This window comes from Pecten maximus, chromosome 18, assembly GCF_902652985.1.
Source record: "Pecten maximus chromosome 18, xPecMax1.1, whole genome shotgun sequence".
Classification (NCBI taxonomy): Eukaryota; Metazoa; Mollusca; class Bivalvia; order Pectinida; family Pectinidae; genus Pecten; species Pecten maximus.
This window is the reverse complement of record NC_047032.1, coordinates 4005030-4024668: the sequence shown is the minus strand read 5'-3', so window position 1 is coordinate 4024668 and position 19639 is coordinate 4005030. Positions and strand designations below refer to the sequence as shown.

General features: G+C 35.8%; 1 protein-coding gene and 1 long non-coding RNA gene across 2 annotated transcripts; one reads left to right on the top strand and one right to left on the bottom strand.

Moving 5' to 3' along the window:
• Positions 1 to 1718: 1718 nt before the first annotated feature.
• LOC117316766 lies at positions 1719 to 2801 on the top strand. The gene is made up of 2 exons (XR_004529998.1): positions 1719 to 2381; positions 2619 to 2801. It is a non-coding gene; the product is annotated as an uncharacterized LOC117316766 (long non-coding RNA).
• A 1773-nt stretch (positions 2802 to 4574) lies between these two features.
• Positions 4575 to 17083, bottom strand: LOC117316959. Its single transcript, XM_033871737.1, has 6 exons — positions 17069 to 17083; positions 14734 to 15058; positions 11145 to 11195; positions 8575 to 8595; positions 5085 to 6838; positions 4575 to 4745 (listed from the first exon to the last, which is right to left on the bottom strand). The coding sequence occupies exons 1-6, from the start codon at positions 17081 to 17083 to the stop codon at positions 4575 to 4577; spliced, it is 2337 nt and encodes a 778-aa protein (XP_033727628.1).
• Between the last annotated feature and the right edge of the window lie 2556 nt (positions 17084 to 19639).

Sequence of the window (19639 nt, the reverse complement as noted above, 5' to 3'; positions counted from 1 at the left end):
TGTATGACCCCAGGGTTATGAAATTCATAATTTTAGTAAAGCACCTTAAGACCCTTCCATCTATAAACAGTATTTGATTCTATCTTATTTCAGTTGGGAAAGAAGATTTTTGAAATTTCAGTCAATTTGGCCCTTTTTAGCCCCGCCCATCAGCCCCTAGGGGTCAGTCAGAGCCAACATGTGGATATCTCAAACTGCCATCCCAAGCTGATAATGTTAACCAAATTAGAATTAATTCCAATAGAAATCAAACATATTATAGTCAAAAATGTGATTGCCCTATATAAACTATAGTAAAGTTTACCCCATTTCCAGGGGCAAACTTGAGACCCCAGGGTCATGGAATTCACAATTTTAGTAAAGCACCTAAAGACTCTTCCAACTATTTTACCCTTTTTAGCCCTGCCCCTGGGGGTTGGGGACCATATAATTTACAATTTTGGTTGACCTTTGCCCATGGAAGCTTCCTGCCAAATTTCATGGAATTTGGTTAAGGACTTTTGGAGAAGAAATCGAAAATGTAAATTGTTTACGGACGCACGACGACGGACAAAAGGGGATTAGAATAGGTCACTTGAGACTTTGTCCCAGGTGACCTAAACATCAACAGGGTGACATTATACTCCGTCCAATTGGTTCTGAAGAAGTTGTTAAAGAATTTTATTGACAAGGAGAACAGTATTTCAGTTTGAATTCTTTATTTTTACTCTCAAATACAATTTATTTGTTCTCTCATATACACAGTCAACAAATATTATACAGGAGGAAGTAAACACGCCAGTAACTTATATAACTGGACATTAATATCACAGTTTTATTTACATACAGAGATCTCTGAATATCACAACACATTGCATGTTGAAATACAATATGAAGAAGTATTCTAAGTCCACACTTTCATCAACTTGACCCCTGGAGACCCCCAACTTCAGTTTGAAGTTTTACTTACTACATATAAAAGAATGTGACTATAAATGTATCATTTTTCTCAACCTTTAACCTATGTGACCTTCAAAGAAAGTCAAGGTTAACATTTTAACAACATTTGTAGCCCTCCACTCTAACATGCTCCAGGTCCAATATCATGAACACGAGTGACACTGAATTATCGGAAGATTTTTTTTACATTTGACCCCTTTCACCTTAAAAACAAGAGGCTCAATGGACCTGTATCGCTCACCTAGCTCTACAGCAACTTTGAATTAGATTGAGGTCATTTCTACGGATACTATGCTGATTACCTCTTTATTCAAATATCAGAGAAGGCTAGGTTTATTCATATCAATAATTTTTCTAGTCCTTCTTTCCAGCATACTATTGGCCTAATATCAGGTCTCAGAGACTCTTGGGTATTCCAAAATTTCACCCCTGTGACCATGACTGTAGGTCAAGGTCATTCATTTGAACAAAACTGGGAGCCCTTCACCCCGACATGCTACAAGCCTAATAAAAAGTCCACAGGCAACTTGGTCATTGAGAAGAAGTCATTTGAAGATTATAGCCTATTTGACCCATGTGACCTTGAATGAAGATCAATGTTATTGGAACAACCTTGGTAGCCCTTCAGCCCAGCATGCTACAGGCCCCAATATCAAGTCCCTGGCCCCTTGGTTATTGAGAAGAAGTCAGTTGAAGATTATAGCCTATTTCACCCCTGTGACCTTGAATGAAGGTCAAGGTCATCCATCTGAACACACTTGGTAGCCCTTCACCCCAGCATGCTACAGGACCAATATCAATTCACTGGGCCCTTTGGTTATCAAGAAGAAGTCGTTCAATGATTTTAGTATATTTTACCCCTGTGACAACAGATTAAATATCAGGTGTCTGGGCCTGTGGGTAATTGAGAAGAAGTTGAAAATGTAAATTGTTTATGACGCCCACCACACGACGCACGACAATGGACAAAAGGCTATCACAATAGGTCAACTTCGTCTCAAACAATCCCTTTGAAATCCACTTTTATTGATAGCCTCTTTTCTCTAAAAATTAATACGCCACTATAACAGCCAATCAAAAGCGACGTTACTAAAGGCGGTGTCATTTCTTTTACGTTGTGAGCTGATCACATGAATTTTGAAACACATACAATCACTTTCATTCCCTTCAGTTATATCTAGTCTAACAACTATTTATACAAACAATAGTAACACAAAACTTCATTCTATACAATCACTTTCTCTTCAGTCAGGTCTAGAATCTATTCATACAAACAAAAGGCAACAAACATATATTATTACATAATATACAACAAACTAGACTTGCATATAAATATGTATCAAAGTTTTCTGTCAATCAACACACTCCTGTAAATACGAAATCAGTCTCATTGCTTTCATTGTTCCTGGTATCACAGTGATTTCTAGTAACACCGGTACCAGGTACCAATATTGATGTTATAACTCAGTCTCATTGGTCTGATCCTGGTGTCACAGTGATTTCTAGTAAAACCAGTACCAGGTACCAATATTGATGTTATAACTCAGTCTCATTGCTCTGTTCCTGGTATCACAGTGATTTCTAGTAACACCGGTACCAGGTACCAATATTGATGTTATAACTCGGTCTCATTGGTCTGATCCTGGTGTCACAGTGATTTCTAGTAAAACCAGTACCAGGTACCAATATTGATGTTATAAAATAATTATGGTTGTTATTTTTTAACAAATATCTTAAATATTGATACCACACAAACAAAAATAAACAAATTACCAGGAGTTTAAAACAATTGTATCAGCAATTATAACAACAACAATACACTTCATATTGTATTACATGAGATTTCACCAGATAGAATAAAATATAAAATTAAAATATACATGCATTTGCAATCTGACTTACAAAATGTAATTTACACAACGTATGTACTATTGCACATGAAAAATGTTAACATCTGACGGCTGGGACGGATAATTAATGTTTCCCCACCAGACCATATTAATGTTGTTTTATTTATAAATATTCTATCATATACGTTGCAAACTGTACAAATGATACCAGTGTATAATTGTTGACAGATAGAGACATACCTAAGTTGGTACAACTTGTGTTCGCTTCCTGTTGAATATTCTAAATCAAATATGTTAATTTTGAGATCGCATTTGTACATTTTTTTTTTCTTTCTAAAAATCGAACAAAAATCAATTTTGTATCACTTTGAAATGCCAATAAAAATTCCTCACCAAATAATTCTAAGGTATTTCTTAGAAACTTATCTTTAAAACTCAAACTCATTTTACATTAATTTAAAACATTTCAATGGAAGGACAAAAATACAGATAAGCCAGTAAAAGGTACCAATATTGATATTGTAAAACAATTTTTGTTGGAACAGGTTTTCTAAACATAGAATGTATGTTAAATATAGAAACCAAAACAAACAAAAATAACTAAAATACTAGGAATGTACAAGAAACAAACTTCAGGATTTTTTCTTTTCTTAGTTTATAAAAGTTTTGAGATTTCATTCGAATATTTTTTTGTTAAGAAAACCAAACATCTTCCTTAATATGTATTAATTTGAAATATCAATACAAATAGTTGATAAAACAATTTTAAGATTAGGAAAAATACATTTCAACTGAAATCTCTCTCATAACTGAAATCAACATTTCATCTATATATATTAATTGGCAAAAAAAAAAAATAATAATAATTAAATAAATAAATAAAATACATAATATTTAAAAAAGAATTTTTTTTTTACATAAAACATTTTTAATATTTAAAAAAAAACACCTCTACATAAAACACCTGAAAATGACGTGATTATGATTACATGTAATTTAATGATGTCTTTAAAAATAAAAATAATAATAACAATTAAAAATAAATGAATGAAATAAAAAAATTTAAAACTCTACATAAAAGAACAAGACATAGCAGTCTATAAAATACCTGAAAATGACGTGATTATGGTTAATTTAATAATGTCTTTAGTTGTGTGAACTATTAAACTATTTACAGTCTTGTAATTCTAATGATGTGGTTGGTCACAAAAATATTTGTTACTAAAACAGTTTCAATTTCTAAATAGTAAATATTCAACATTATTCATACGAGTTAATATTTACATTATAATATGACCTGGAATACCCTCCAGTCTGTGTTGGGCCCTACCCTACCCTCCAGTCTGTGTTGGGCCCTACCCTACCCTCCAGTCTGTGTTGGGCCCTACCCTACCCTCCAGTCTGTGTTGGGCCCTACCCTACCCTCCAGTCTGGCTCTACCAGGCGGTTATTAGTATCACCACCTTCCTTTCACTCGGACCTACCTAGGACACCCCCTATCGCTGAAGAAAATTTCTAAAACTGGCGACTTTTGTTCGTTTTTGTGAACAATGATGAAAATAAATTGTTTCTTCAACTTAATCTTTGTTTAATCATACATCATCTTATACAAGTTAATGTACAGAAGGTAAAGAAGTATGTGTGCATATTTCTAAGTACTTTTATTTACAAATAAACTTGACAAGATGATCCCACAAAAGGTTTCCACAGTGCTCTGTTCGTTGCTGTTTATTTTGTCATTATGTTACACAAGTTAGTGTATAGAAGTGTGAATATTTAATACATTTACTTAGTAAACTCTTCGACAAGATGAGCATACAATGGGTTGTTATCTAACTCATACTTCCTCAACTTTCTCTCCCACTCTGTCCGTTTCTTTGCCAGGTCTAAAACAGATTTCCCGTCATTAGTAAGTAGGGTCGTGATGTCATACTTACCTCCTGTTTTCTCTACGTTCTGTTTTACGCGACGTTCACAAGCGGTGAACATGTCTACATCTGTTGTCACCATGGCTATGTGATGTAGACAATTATACCCGTCGTTATCTACAGCTTTAGTCAGTGCTGGGTAACACTGACACAGCTCTAAACTAAGCTCCCTGTCTCCCCTCATACAACTACAATGTAATGCTGTATACCCGTCGTTAGTTACAGCTGTAGTTAGTGTTGGGTAACACTGACACAGGTATAAACTAAGCTCCCTGTGTCCCCTCATACAACTATCATGTAATACTGTAAAACCGTCCCTGTCCACTAACTGTGACATGTACTGTCCACACACACAACTCCTATGTACCACACGACCATCTTCTGTCTCACACTTATGTTGTACATCCTCAACTCTACACAGTGATTTAAGTATCGTTCTCTCCACTGTCTGAAATATACTAACGTTTCCTGTCAGTGCCACAAGATGGAGCGTGCTTTGTCTACAGTCAGCAGTCTCATGTACCAAGTGTGGATAGGTGTCACACAACATTGTCACCATCTCTTCTCTCTCTAACACACACGCCTCGTGTAGGACATTGCTATCTTTACCATAATATGATGATCGTGACTCGCCTGCCCTCGCTGTAGGAATGACGTCATACTTTAGTATTTCCGTCAGTAGTCGTACACTCCCACCCTTCACTACAATAAACGGTGTATCATTGTCAGGTGTGACACCCACAGAAAGGAGACACGAGACACGATATTCTAAACCAGCAGAGCAAGCTCCATTTAACAAGGCTGATTTTATCAGTTGGTGTAAGCTTTTGTCGTCATTCTGACCACTTAGCCATCTGATAAATCCATGTAAAAACAGGGTATCTGTCCATACATCTAATGTAACTAAATATTCATACTCCCTCAAATACCGGTAACTTTTAGGATCAACAGATTCTATCTCTTTCACTATACGTTTATACATGGCATTGGTTTGATTATCAGATGATATAACTATTCTGTTTGGGGTGTTTTTTGTTGTAGTTACATAACTGAGGAACTTTTTGGGACAATTCTGTATGTAGCCAATGGGAGTTTTCTCTCCATACAGAAGTGCCACTGTTTCCTCAATGGAGTCATGGTTGAATTCGTAAGAGGGACATTTTTCCCACGGTGTAGATTCTTTTCTCACCAGCCAACCCAAAAGGCATTCTAATGACTCCTTTACAAACTCAGCTTTCTTTTTCTCTATTTTGTGAATAAGCTCAGGTGTTTGGTTAACTTTTACTACATCAAAAGCAAATGCTGCTTTCATTTTCTCATTTTCCTCAATATTTTCAATGGAAGGGTCTAAATCATGTTCTGGAACTGAGCCACCATTGAGGAACAGATACAGTAGACCATAAAATTTCCCGTCTTCTAATTTAGATAAAGAGGATTTAAAATAATGCAAAGGTCTTTCAAAGAATTTGACTCTTTCTGTTTGTAAACCAGGTGTGTCCCTAAATAATCTACAACACTGTGGAAACCCAATGTCTGGGGCCGAGGCCACAATCTGTTTCTCCTCATCATCTGTCCATTTACCAAATTCAGTTTTTGGTTGATACAACCTTAACAATGCAAGTTTTTCTTTTTCTTCTTTGTACTGGCTAAGGTCAACAATGTTTTCTTTGGTAAATAATTTTCCCAGGCCACTTAAAGAATTAATAATTCCACTACGAATTGTAATGACCAGATAATTGGCCTCAGATTCATTTCCACAAAGTTTTGCAATAATTTCTTTTTCTCGTTTCTCCCATTCTTTCACATCTTCCTGACACACAACCTTGTTTCCAAAGATGTTATCAAAATACATAACTAATTGTGACTTTGGTGCAACTGAATCTAAGTATTTTATCTCGTGTAGTTGTATTGGTTGTCGACATCGTTTATGTTGCCCCTCCTCTTCATTACAGCACAGCAAACGGAGAAGTTCTAGTGCAGTAGATGATTTCCCGTCCCCCGAGTTTCCCTGGATTATAACGATCTTGTTCTCCAGAAGTTTTTGACGGGCATCTTGGAGACTTTTGGTAGGAAAAAACTGGTTGTTTTCTTTTTCTGTCTGAATTGTAGACTTTGTTGTATCTGCAAGGAAAGAAGATTAAACTTATAAGAACAAACATCAGCATGACAAAGCCATTAATTCATGAGTACCTGGGAGCACAGGAAATTTTTTTTTTACATCACTCCAGGTTTTTCTGTGCCAACCAAATAATGATTTTGTTGGTTCTGTGTAAGACTGATCATTTCTTTACTTTTTCTTCTTTCCTCATTTTAAGTTCGGTATTTCTCTTAGCAAGAACAAATTTTAAATGTCAAAATATATGCTGTCAGTCATTTTGTTTCCCCAAAAGGTTTCAATATTAAATGGGAAACAAATAGGATCTATATGGGACCTACATAAAGTTGGGAATTACTGTTTTAGTAGCCTTCCAATATTTCTCAACAAATAGTGTTTAACTTCAAACTGTCAAAATCTAAGAATTAAATATGGCTGCCTGTTTGTTGTTTGGTTGAACACGTTCAAGAACCTCCATGAAAAGTTTACAAAAGATCCGTCCCCTATTTCTCAGGAAATAGCGACAACAAGGATTTAATGGACAGATAATGAACCACAAGTAAATGTCTGTTTGAATTGTTCACCATCTGATATACCTGTAGAGAGGTGGAGTGGTAATGGTGGGGGTTAGGGTCTGAAATAGTCATTTAAAGAATAAGAGGCCCAATGGCCTGAGTGGACACCCGAGTTCTAGTACATTTAAGTAAATATGACTCATATTGTCCGTACTCATAAGACCTTGGGAATCAGTCAGGGCCAATAAGTGCATACCATCAACCTGCCATCCCTTAATGATAATTCTACCAAATTTAAAGTGGACACAGCCAGGATTGTCATGAAAATTGACATGAATGATCTTTGTGTCACCTTTCACTTCGATACAAAATATTAATATCTGCTAATCTATATCATATATCTAATATCATGCTAATTTTCTCAATATCTAGACTTTTCGGAGAAAAAAATGTCAATTTTGAAAAAAAAAGTGATGATTTTAAAATAAGAATGAAAAATGTCACAGTTCTCTGTAAATATTTAGTGCTTAAAGGGAGAATCCTATTTTAGTTAAGATACTTTACCTACAGGTAAGAATTCAAACATTTTTTTCATAAATTATTTTGTTTATTTACTTCCTCCCAAGGAAGGGTCATGAAATAAACAATTCTGGTAAACTATCTTAGACCCTTCCATCCATATAGAGTAGTTTTGATTCTTCCTTATTTCTGTCTTGAGAAGAATATTTTTGAAATTTCAGTCCACTGGATGCCTTTTTCTTTTTTGCCCTGTCCCTCAGGCCATATAATTACCATGTTGGTTGATTTTGGCAATGGAAATTTCTGAAAATTTTTATTTAAGTTGGTACGGAGGTTCTGACAGAAGTTGAAAATGTTCGTTTATGGATGGACAATGATGGACAAAAGGCGATTAGAATAGGTCACTTCAGATTTTATCTCAGGTGAACTGAAAAGTTGACAGACAACAGATGCTGGCCATGACAATAAGACAACCTGTTTCCATCAGCCAGCCACAATGACTATGTGACGTATCAGATAACATGTGGCCTTGACCTTTGATGGATGATTAAATGAACGATTATTCAGAATCAATTTTTGTGTGCTCTTTAACACACAAACATTAATATTTCAATTTTCAATAGCTTCTCGTGCTGTTCCTGATGAATTCTTGTCAGTATGGACGGTTTGCTGCATTTTACTTCCATCAAGCAAATACCTTTATGTTTGACCTAGTCCTGCAAACTCACCTATCATAGCTGCAAACTTTTCTGTAAAATATAAAGATTCATACAATTAGATATGTCAAACTAAACAATAGTTTACATAATATGACATGTACACAGATCTCACTTTCTTATGTACAGCACACTTTGTCTAAACTAGACTCCATTGAGATTCTATAATTTGCCGGTTTGTACAGTTGGGCATTGTAGAGAGTCTGCTTTTATTTCATTTCATGAACAATAAAATTATAATATTTAATTGTGTCATATACAGGTATATATTTAACGTATGCACACAAATCACATTTTATGGTGGTTTTATCCGATAGTATCTGTACAATATTGTTTAAGATTTTGAATTTAACACGACTATAAAATTAATTTGTCACACATAATTATATTGTCAACTGAGACAACATTGACAATTAACAGTTTTTATCTATGGCATTTGCTTGAAAAGGTCTTTGTCTTTCGAATCCTCTGTCATCCTTTTTTTAATTCATCCAAATGAGGTAGATAACAGTGATTTAAAATATTGTTTTTATATATCAATAATTGTCACACGTGTGTGTCTCTGTAGTCCAGTTCATGTCATTTTCATTTTTCATTTTGACATCCTAATCTGTGTCTGTACCACGATAAACTGGTTGGGCACTGTCAAGAAGAGTTGTATTTATTACATTTTTACCAGTGAAATATCAAAAATTATTCATTCTATAAAATAATGATACTGATGGCTATAATGATATTTTTCACTATTGAAAAATATCATATTTATCGCTAGTGAAAAATGTCACTTTTGCTGATTTGACCAATCAAATTAATGATTAGAAAATACCAAAATAATTGATCAATCAGAAAGCCCGACATATATCTCAGCACCTGGACAGGGGGAACTACATTTTTTGTTTACAAATTATCGCTGTAGGCCTAGTTAGCATACGGGGTAGGTTTTTCGTTGATAAAAAATGTAATAAACAGAATATCTAACAGTGTTTTCAGTAATACCAAATATATTTCACTCGTGTGGCTAATATTTAGATACCTCATCCAGGTATTCCGCAATTGTGATGCCCTAGAGGGGATGTCTCGCTTGGATATTTAAACAGATTGTAATCATATTAGACACAATTACATACATTGATATATGGTTTGATTAACAAGGCAGCATTCTGTATTATACGTGAAAAGAGTTAAAGTGTTTGGCTGATCGTGTCTACCTTCACAGTGACAATGCAGGGTTAATTATAAATGATAATTTATCTATATTGACACTGTATTAACACCGCCAGGCGCCCTAAAAGCCACCGATGCACAGTGGACCAGAACAAAGCTGACACAGGTTTACACAGAGTAGATTTACTAAGTGTAGTGAAAGAACAGCATCTTCGAAATATGTCTGGATTACAGAATAGACAGGGTCTGGATTGGACCGAGTTAAACTACTACTGATAGATAAGGAATTTTTCAGGACTAAATCATCTGACTGGTTTAGACAGAGATCAGACAGGAGAGAGTCAGGTTAAGACAAAGTCCACTGTATAACTATATAGATGTCTTTGATATATACACAATATTGCACAGGTCTCGCTGTTTTGTGTTATATATATAGACATCATACACAGTCGGAAACATATGTCTAACTGTCTTGTTTATATCTATATAGATGTCATATTCTATATGACAAAGATCTGACTGTCTTGTGTATATCTATATAGATGTCATACACACAATCTGAAACAGATCTCACTGTCTTGTGTATATCTATATTGATGTCTTATACACAATCTGACATATGTCTCACTGTCTTGTGTATACCTATATAGATGTCTTATACACAATCTGACACAGGTCTCGCTGTCTTGTGTATATATATATTGATGTCTTATACACAATCTGACATATGTCTCACTGTCTTGTGTATATCTCTATAGATATCTTATACACAATCTGACACAGGTCTCACTGTCTTGTGTATATCTATATAGATGTCTTATACACAATCTGACACAGATCTCACTGTCTTGTGTATACATGTATCTATATTGATGTCTTATACACAATCTGACATATGTCTCACTGTCTTGTGTATATCTATATAGATGTCTTATACACAATCTGACACAGGTCTCACTGTCTTGTGTATATTTATATAGATGCCGTACACACAATCTGACATATGTCTCACTGTCTTGTGTATATCTATATAGATGTCTTATGTACACAATCTGACACAGGTCTTACTGTCTTGTGTATATCTATATAGATGTCATACACAATCTGACCCAGGTCTCACTGTCTTGTTTATATGGATTTAGATGTCTAATACATAACCTTATACAGGTTTTACTGTTTTGTGTATATTTATATAGATGTGATACACAATCTGACACAGGTCTGACTGCCTTGTGTATATCTATATAGATGTCATACACAACCTGATACAGGTCTTACTGTCTTGTGTATATCTATATAGATGTCATACACACAATCTTACATCAATTCATTCTGTTTATAATTCCCACACTTTTTTTACAACTTCATATCAAAATACAAAAACATCAGGCTACAGGTTTATCCTCCTGACTACCTACCATTCAGGTCTCCCTCTCTTTCCGTTCTCTGTCTTTTTGCTGCCGGTGGTCCTGTAAGTAATTAGATGGTGTTATATACTAGAGAAATACTCAAACAATCAGACATGGATCAGCTGTGATACCATTGGGTACCAAACTATTACAACCAGACATCAATCTGCTGTGATACCATTGGGTACCAAACTGTTACAACCAGACATCAATCAGCTGTGATACCATTGGGTACCAAACTGGTACAACTAGACATCAATCAGCTGTGATACCATTGGGTACCAAACTGTTACAACCAGACATCAATCAGCTGTGATACCATTAGGTACCAAACTGTTACAACCAGATATCAATCAGCTGTGATACCATTAGGTACCAAACTGTTACAACCAAACATCAATCAGCTGTGATACCATTAGGTACCAAACTGTTACAACCAGACATCAATCAGCTGTGATACCATTGGGTACCAAGCTGTTACAACCAGACATCAATCAGCTGTGATACCATTAGGTACCAAACTGTTACAACCAGACATCAATCAGCTGTGATACCATTGGGTACCAAGCTGTTACAACCAGACATGGATCAGCTGTGATACCATTGGGTACCAAACTGTTACAACCAGATATCAATCAGCTGTGATACCATTGGGTACCAAACTGTTACAACCAGACATCAATCATCTGTAATACCATTAGGTACCAAACTAATACACCCAGACATAGATCAGCTGTGATACCATTGGGTACCAAACTGTTACAACCAGACATAGATCAGCTGTGATACCATTGGGTACCAAACTAATACACCCAGACATCAATCAGCTGTGATACCAATGGGTTCCAAACTGTTACAACCAGACATCAATCAGCTGTGATACCAATATGGGTACCAAATTGTTACAACCAGACATCAATCAGCTGTGATACCATGGCCATTAGGTACCAAACTAATACAACCAGACATCAATCAGCTGTGATACCAATGGGTACCAAACTGTTACAACCAGGCATCAATCAGCTGTGATACCATTGGGTACCAAACTGTTACAACCAGACATCAATCAGCTGTGATACCATTGGGTACCAAACTGTTACAACCAGACATCAATCAGCTGTGGTACCATTGGGTACCAAACTGTTACAACCAGACATCAATCAGCTGTGATACCATTGGGTACCAAACTGTTACAACCAGACATCAATCAGCTGTGATACCAATGGGTTCCAAACTGTTACAACCAGACATCAATCAGCTGTGATACCAATATGGGTACCAAATTGTTACAACCAGACATCAATCAGCTGTGATACCATTGGGTACCAAACTGTTACAACCAGACATCAATCAGCTGTGATACCAATGGGTTCCAAACTGTTACAACCAGACATCAATCAGCTGTGATACCAATATGGGTACCAAATTGTTACAACCAGACATCAATCAGCTGTGATACCATGGCCATTAGGTACCAAACTAATACAACCAGACACTAATCAGCTGTGATACCATTAGATACCAAACTATTACAACCAGACATCAATCAGCTGTGATACCATTGGGTACCAAACTGTTACAACCAGACATGGATCAGCTGTGATACCATTAGATACCAAACTATTACAAACAGACATGAAATAATAAGTATTTTCTTATATCAGAAGAAGCTTGGTTCCCGCCAATGAATGATCGTTATTTGTTCTATGAAATATTGATGTTTAAATTTTCTCTAGTTTTTCTTCTTTCCCTTAATACTGATTATCACTTCATCAAATTGTCTGAGAAAGTTTAATAATCATTTTAGTTAATTTTATAAGCCTTCATTTCGGCATTTTGGCCCAATATCAGGTCTGGGGAGTCTCTTGGATATCAAGAAATCATTGTTTAAAGATTCTTACCCATTTAACTCCTGTAACCTTGAATGTAGGTCAAGGTCATTCATTTGAACAAACATTGTAGGCTATCACACAAGCATGCTACAGGCCTAACATTATTTGTTCTTTACAGTTTTTGAAAAGACGTTGTTTAAAGGAAATGTTGATGCCAGACAGCTGACTTGACCTACAGATGACAGACCAAGCACCATGGCATCGAAAAAGAACTTTTTAAGAAATATTGATAACAAACTTCAATTGTTAAAATTCAAGATGACTGCCCGTTTGTTTTCCTGATCAGTTTCAAAATTGAATGAACACTATGTTGGTAGGATACAACATTGACTCTTGGTCATTAATCCTTAGTTGTGTCAGGGTATATAGTTGGTGTATCCAGTAGGATACAACATTGACCCTTGGTCATTTATCTCTAGTGGTGTCAGGGTATAATATAGTTGGTGTATCCAGTAGGATACAACATTGACCCTCGGTCATTGATCTCTAGTGGTGTCAGGGTGTATAGTTGGTGTATCCAGTAGGATACAACATTGACCCTTGGTCATTGATCCCTAGTGGTGTCAGGGTATATAGTTGGTGTATCCAGTAGGATACAACATTTACCCTTGGTCATTGATCCCTAGTGGTGTCAGGGTGTATAGTTGGTGTATCCAGTAGGATACAACATTTACCCTTGGTCATTGATCCCTAGTGGTTTCAGGGTATATAGTTGGTGTATCCAGTAGGATACAACATTTACCCTTGGTCATTAATCCCTAGTGGTGTCAGGGTATATAGTTGGTGTATCCAGTAGGATACAACATTTACCCTTGGTCATTGATCCCTAGTGGTGTCAGGGTGTATAGTTGGTGTATCCAGTAGGATACAACATTTACCCTTGGTCATTGATCCCTAGTGGTGTCAGGGTGTAATTGGTGTATATAGTAGACTTTCGACTTCAGTAGACAGTGAACTTCTTATTACGATCTCACTAACTTTTCTTCATAATGTCACAGCAAAGTGTTTGATATGATGATATGCAAAATATAACTTAGACATACAAAAATATTCCTTGACCTTTAACCATGTGACCTTGACCTTTGGTCAGTTGACTCTGTGTTTAATTTTAACTAAAATTGCTTCAACCTTTCTTGACGAAATGTTAATTAGTGAAACATAAAAAATTTGGCATTGACCTAGTGACCTTGACCTGTGATAAGTGGACTTCTTGTTAAAATCCAACCAGCATTGCTTCATAATGTCACAATTTTTCATAGTGAAACGATACAGAATTTTTCTTGACCTTGTTTAATTTTGACTGAAATTCCTGAACAATGATTCATAACAAAATGTTCATCAGTGAAAAGATACAAAACATTTAATACTCCTGTATTCCTAAGGAGAAATTGAAATTGAGTTGAAGACGGTGTTTGTAAATTGACAGGTGTGGCATGGTGACCCGAACATGAGCAAGGACATTTGAGGACAGGAAAGTATGGTTGACCTGGTGCATGAGGAACTGTGGTTGTCATTGCATGTGACCTTTGACTAGGTGTGGTTTGAAAATGTTTAAATCTGCGATATTAAATTACTTTAATCCTCAGTAATTTCTCGTGTTTTATGTATGCCATGATTAAATTTGTTTACGATTTTGAGGTATTTTTGAAAATTTCTTCAATCCGAATAAGATCAGTATGTATGATACAAAGGTACAACATTCTTACCTTCATTCAGGATTTCTTGAATTCGTCTTTGTTGTGTCTCCACATATCTAGCCTGTTCACGATTAATAACCTTCAATTTTGATATAATTGTTTCGTAGCTTCCCAAATCTATTTTCGTATAGTTGGTAAGACGTTCAAATAGGTCATTAACATCCTGAATGCCATTTAAGTCTGCAGGAGTAAGAGGACAATTCCTAAAACGCCTTTTCAGTCGTATGAAATTTTGTGGCTCAAGATATTGATCCAAATGATCAACCAGTTCATTATGGATCTCTGTGGCCTTTTCCCTATTGTCTGATGAGGATGCAGCCATTTTCTTACAAACCTGAAAAATAGCATGAACATAATCAATGTAATAAAAAAACTCTCATTAATGGTTCATGCAAAATAAACTTTTAACAGCTTTAAAAAACATTTTCTTACCAAATTTTTTAGAATATTTGTTTAACAACAAAAGATCCAAGAGGGATCTTTATTTGTTGTATGCATGCTTTTTCTCTCCTTTCCGGGTGATTGATCTGATAACAAGGAGAAATTAAATCTGAGAGAAACATTCAAGATGAATCAACAAGAGATCCCAGAGGGATCTTGGCGCCCACCAAGTGTGACCATTGAATGATCTTCATAGGTTTCATGTCAGATTAATCTTTTCTCTTTTTTCCTTCCTCTTACTAATCTGTATAAATTGAGAAATATCCTTCCAGTGCTTTTTAAACAAGGGAAACTTCCATATATATGAAATTTGAGATTTGGTTATAATGGTTGTCTGTTGACAATGTTTTCAGACTGGTCCAAAAAATGCAATATGACGGACCAAGGAGAACCTACATATGAAAATTGAAAAAGATCCCTTCAGTTCTTTCTGAGAAATATCGATAATAAACCTCAATTGTCAAAATCCAAGATGGCTTCCTGTCGGCAATGTTGTTATCCGATTGGTCCCAAAATGCAAAATACATAACAAAGGACCAAGGGGAATCTACATATGATATTTGAGAAGGATCCCTTCAGTAATTTCTTAGAAATAGCGACAACAAAGTTTGAGACAAGGAGGACCTACATTTAAAGTTTGAGACAAGGGGAACCTGCAAAGGAAGTTTGAGACAAGGGCAACCTACATATGAAGGTTGAGAAAAGGGGAACCTACATAGGAAGTTTGAGACAAGGGGAACCTACATACCCCTGTATGAAGTTTGAGACTAAGGGAACCTGCATATGTTGTTTGAGACAAGGGGAACCTACATATAGGAAGTTTGAGACAAGGGGGACCTACATAGGAAGGTTGAGACAAGGAGGACCTACATATGGAGTTTGAGACAAGGGAAACCTACATATGAAGGTTGAGACAAGGGGAACCACATATGTTTAATTCAATTTGATTTTATATTAATCCTATATATATCTCCCTCTAAGAATCAGAGATCTACTTAGTCCTTGACCTTTTTAACCAAATGCCCTTTACTTCTGACCCAGTGACCTTGATCTTTCAATAGTTGATTACTTATTTAATTCCCACCATATTTGCTTCATAAGGTCTTAACAAAATGTTCAGTAATGAAAAAATACAAAAGTGGACCTTGTCTTACGATCCAGTCACCTGACATTTGGTAAGAGGACTCCTTGTTTAGATTCAAACCCACTTTGATTCATAATCTCATAACAACATGTTCATCGGTGATAACATAGTGACCGTGGCCTCTGATCCAGTGACCTTGACCTCTACACCATGACCTTAACATTTCGTCAGTTGGCTTCTTGTTTCATTATGAACAACTTTACTTCATTAATACCTTAACAAAGTGTTCATTAGGAAAATTATACAAAATATGACCTTAACCTTTGACACCATGACATTGACCTTAATTCAGCTGACTCCTTGTTTAAACTGAACACAAAAGGGAACCTAGCAAAAAAGGTTTTAAAAAATCCTTGCAACATATCAAGCGATAACAAACTTCAGCCAGTGAAAATAAAGATGGCTGCCTGGCGAGCATTTTTTTTTCTGGATCAGACTCAATATAAAATGATCACAACAAAGGACCAAAGGAAACCCATAACAAAATGTCCAACAGTATAAAGATTCAAAATGTGACCTTGGCCTCTGACCCAGTGACCTTGACCTTAAGGCAGCGGACTCCTTGTTTGATTGTGAACAAGTCAGCTTAACAGCTTCATTTTTGCTTCATCATGTCAAAGCAAAATATAAGTAAGAAGAGTCGATGGGCCTTAATGGTCATTTTACTTAAAAAGATCCTAGAACATAACTGTAATATGTTTATTCAGCACCTTAAAAGTGTTACATATACAAGAGGCACAATGGGTCTGCATCGCTCACCTGAATCTTCGGCATTGATAGTTGATCTAGGTCATTTCTGCAGATACTAAGCTGAACACCAATTTATTCAAACATCAGCTAGAGTAGGCTAAGTTTATTCATGTTATCAAATTTTGTTTTCCTTTATTCCAACATACTATTGGCATATACAGTATTAGGTCTTGCAGTCTCTTGGCTAATTTTGCAATATTTGTTATCAACTTGCCTCTCTCATCCTAAGTGTCCATTTCTATTGCCCAAATATAATTACTGAAAAAATTAGGTCACAGCGACCTAATTTCGCAATATTTGCTATCGGCATTACTTTCTCATCTTAGATGTCCATTTCTACTGCCCTATCATATTTACTGAAACAGTAGGTCACAGTTACCTAATTTTGCAATGTTTGCTATCGGCATGCCTTTCATATCCTAGATATCCATTTCTATTGCCCTAATGTAATTATTGAAAAAGTAGGTCACAGTGACCTAATTTTGCAATATTTGTTATCGGCATGCCTTTCTCATCCTTGATGTCTATTTTTGTTGCCCTAAATTAATCATAGAAAACAGCTAGTTATCAGTGATTTAAAGCTAGACACTGGGTAACTGGGAAGCTCCGGAGAGAGGGCTCCATTCCCAGACCTCTGCTGCCCTTTATCTAATTATTTTTATTGTTTTCCTGTGTGACCCTAAACCAGCAATACTATCCTTTCATGCAGATATTGAGCTAACAGGTTTTCTCATCAAAACTAACTGGTATCAGATAATAGACAATCCAAAAGCCTAGTTATCTTAAACAAAGAAATGTTCTACAGAACTGAGTAATATATACAGCAGTGAGGCAACTCCCCCTATAATGCTGCTAGCAGCCAACTAGTAAGCTGCCAGTTCCCCCATTTGGGACCCCTAGCAGCAACGTTCACACTGAAGATATATACAGTGGGTGCTGCTAGCAGCCAAGCTAGTCAGCTGCCAGTTCACCCATTTGGGACTCCTAGCAGCAATGTTCACACTGAAGATATATACAGTGTATACAGACAGGTACAAGCCTTACAATTAAATTAATCAAAAATCAACCACTCATCGTCTCTTTATCATCACTTTCTTGACCTTGTTATTGAAAATCAACTCTAAACGATGTACCAGTCATTAGATATCTTGTTCACAAAAAAGGTACTTTTCCATAGCTCATCAGGTGATAATTGATGTGGTGGCCATCTTGTAAATTCAATGAATTTTTGAAACACCACTTCTTGTTCAGAAATGTCACTAAAACATTCCTGGAAAGTCTTCTTACTACCAAGAAATAATATTGGAGTTATAAGGAAAAACATAATTTCGAAGATGGCGATCATGGCAGCCATCTTGAATTTTATTTTCACTTAACAAATTTATACAAATATCCAGTCAGGACCTTCTATCTAACCATTCAATGTGAATTTCAACACTCTCGGTTAAAAAAAGCTAACAGACGACGGACGGCGGACGACAGACGGCGGACGACAGACGCCGGACGATACCCCATAGCAAAAAAATTTCGGATGGAAATCCCTATTGTTTTTGTTATGTTTTTTTCTTTTTATTATTATTATTATTCTTAACACTTTTTTTTTGTGACCAAAATCTCTCAAAAACGAATGCAGATGGAACGTTAATATCTTAGTACATGATAGACAATATCAAGCTGATGCTCATGGTACAATTGTATGTTCATACGTTCAACGGTCAAGGTCACAGATCTATAAATATAACTTTTTGGACATTTTTTGAACGACCATAACTTCATAACGGATCGTTCTACTGCGTTCACTGAACTTCAGGTTCAGTGTGCCAGATAGATCAGGGACAGAGCTAACTTTTCGCCATGCCATCTTATCAGAAAATATGTCAAGGTCATGACCTCGTAATTGGATAAAGAAAATGTTGGGAAGAAATCTCCATCTAAGTGTTTTTTTCACCTAAAACAAAAGAGTTTGAAGCACTGAGACGGAATGTGAAAATCTTTTGAACATCGGATGAAAGATGATGGAGATATGGCACTTTGAAAATTTCGAAATTATTCCCACCAAAATTCAAAAATCGGGCAAAAATGCCATTAATTAAGTCAGCTCCTTTATTTATACACGTACAGACTTTATATTTGGCACAATTATAGCATGTAACAGTGGCTGCAAAAGAAGTTACTTTTCATTGACATTAAACTTCATTCAAGGTCAAATTATCCAAAAAATAAAATTTAAAAAAATCTTTTGAATCAGGATCTTTGTCCGATCGTTTATTTCCTTGAACGATCAGTGCATCTTGTAGGTCATGGTCGGGACTTACTTTTCTCTGTTACATATTATCAGAAAATATGTCAAAGTCAGGGTCTAAACACGAGGTCAAATCAAGGTCAAAAATTTAAAATTCAAAAGAAGTTAAGTTAAGGGCATGATTAATCAAGACGAACGGTGCAAGTTTTATGGTCGTGCGAAAAAAAATGACGTAGAAATGGCACTTTGAAAAATGTTGGTTTTCCCGCCAAAATTCAAATTTGTCCCAAAAATGCACTTAATTTCTGTTTACTCCTATATCTTTACACATACAGATT

Coding starts and splice junctions, on each gene's coding strand:
- LOC117316959 (XM_033871737.1), bottom strand. Junction 11,196..14,733: donor TCAAGAAATCCTGAATGAAG/GTAAGAATGTTG, acceptor AATTACTTACAG/GACCACCGGCAGCAAAAAGA. Junction 8,596..11,144: donor AAGAGAGGGAGACCTGAATG/GTAGGTAGTCAG, acceptor TATATTTTACAG/AAAAGTTTGCAGCTATGATA.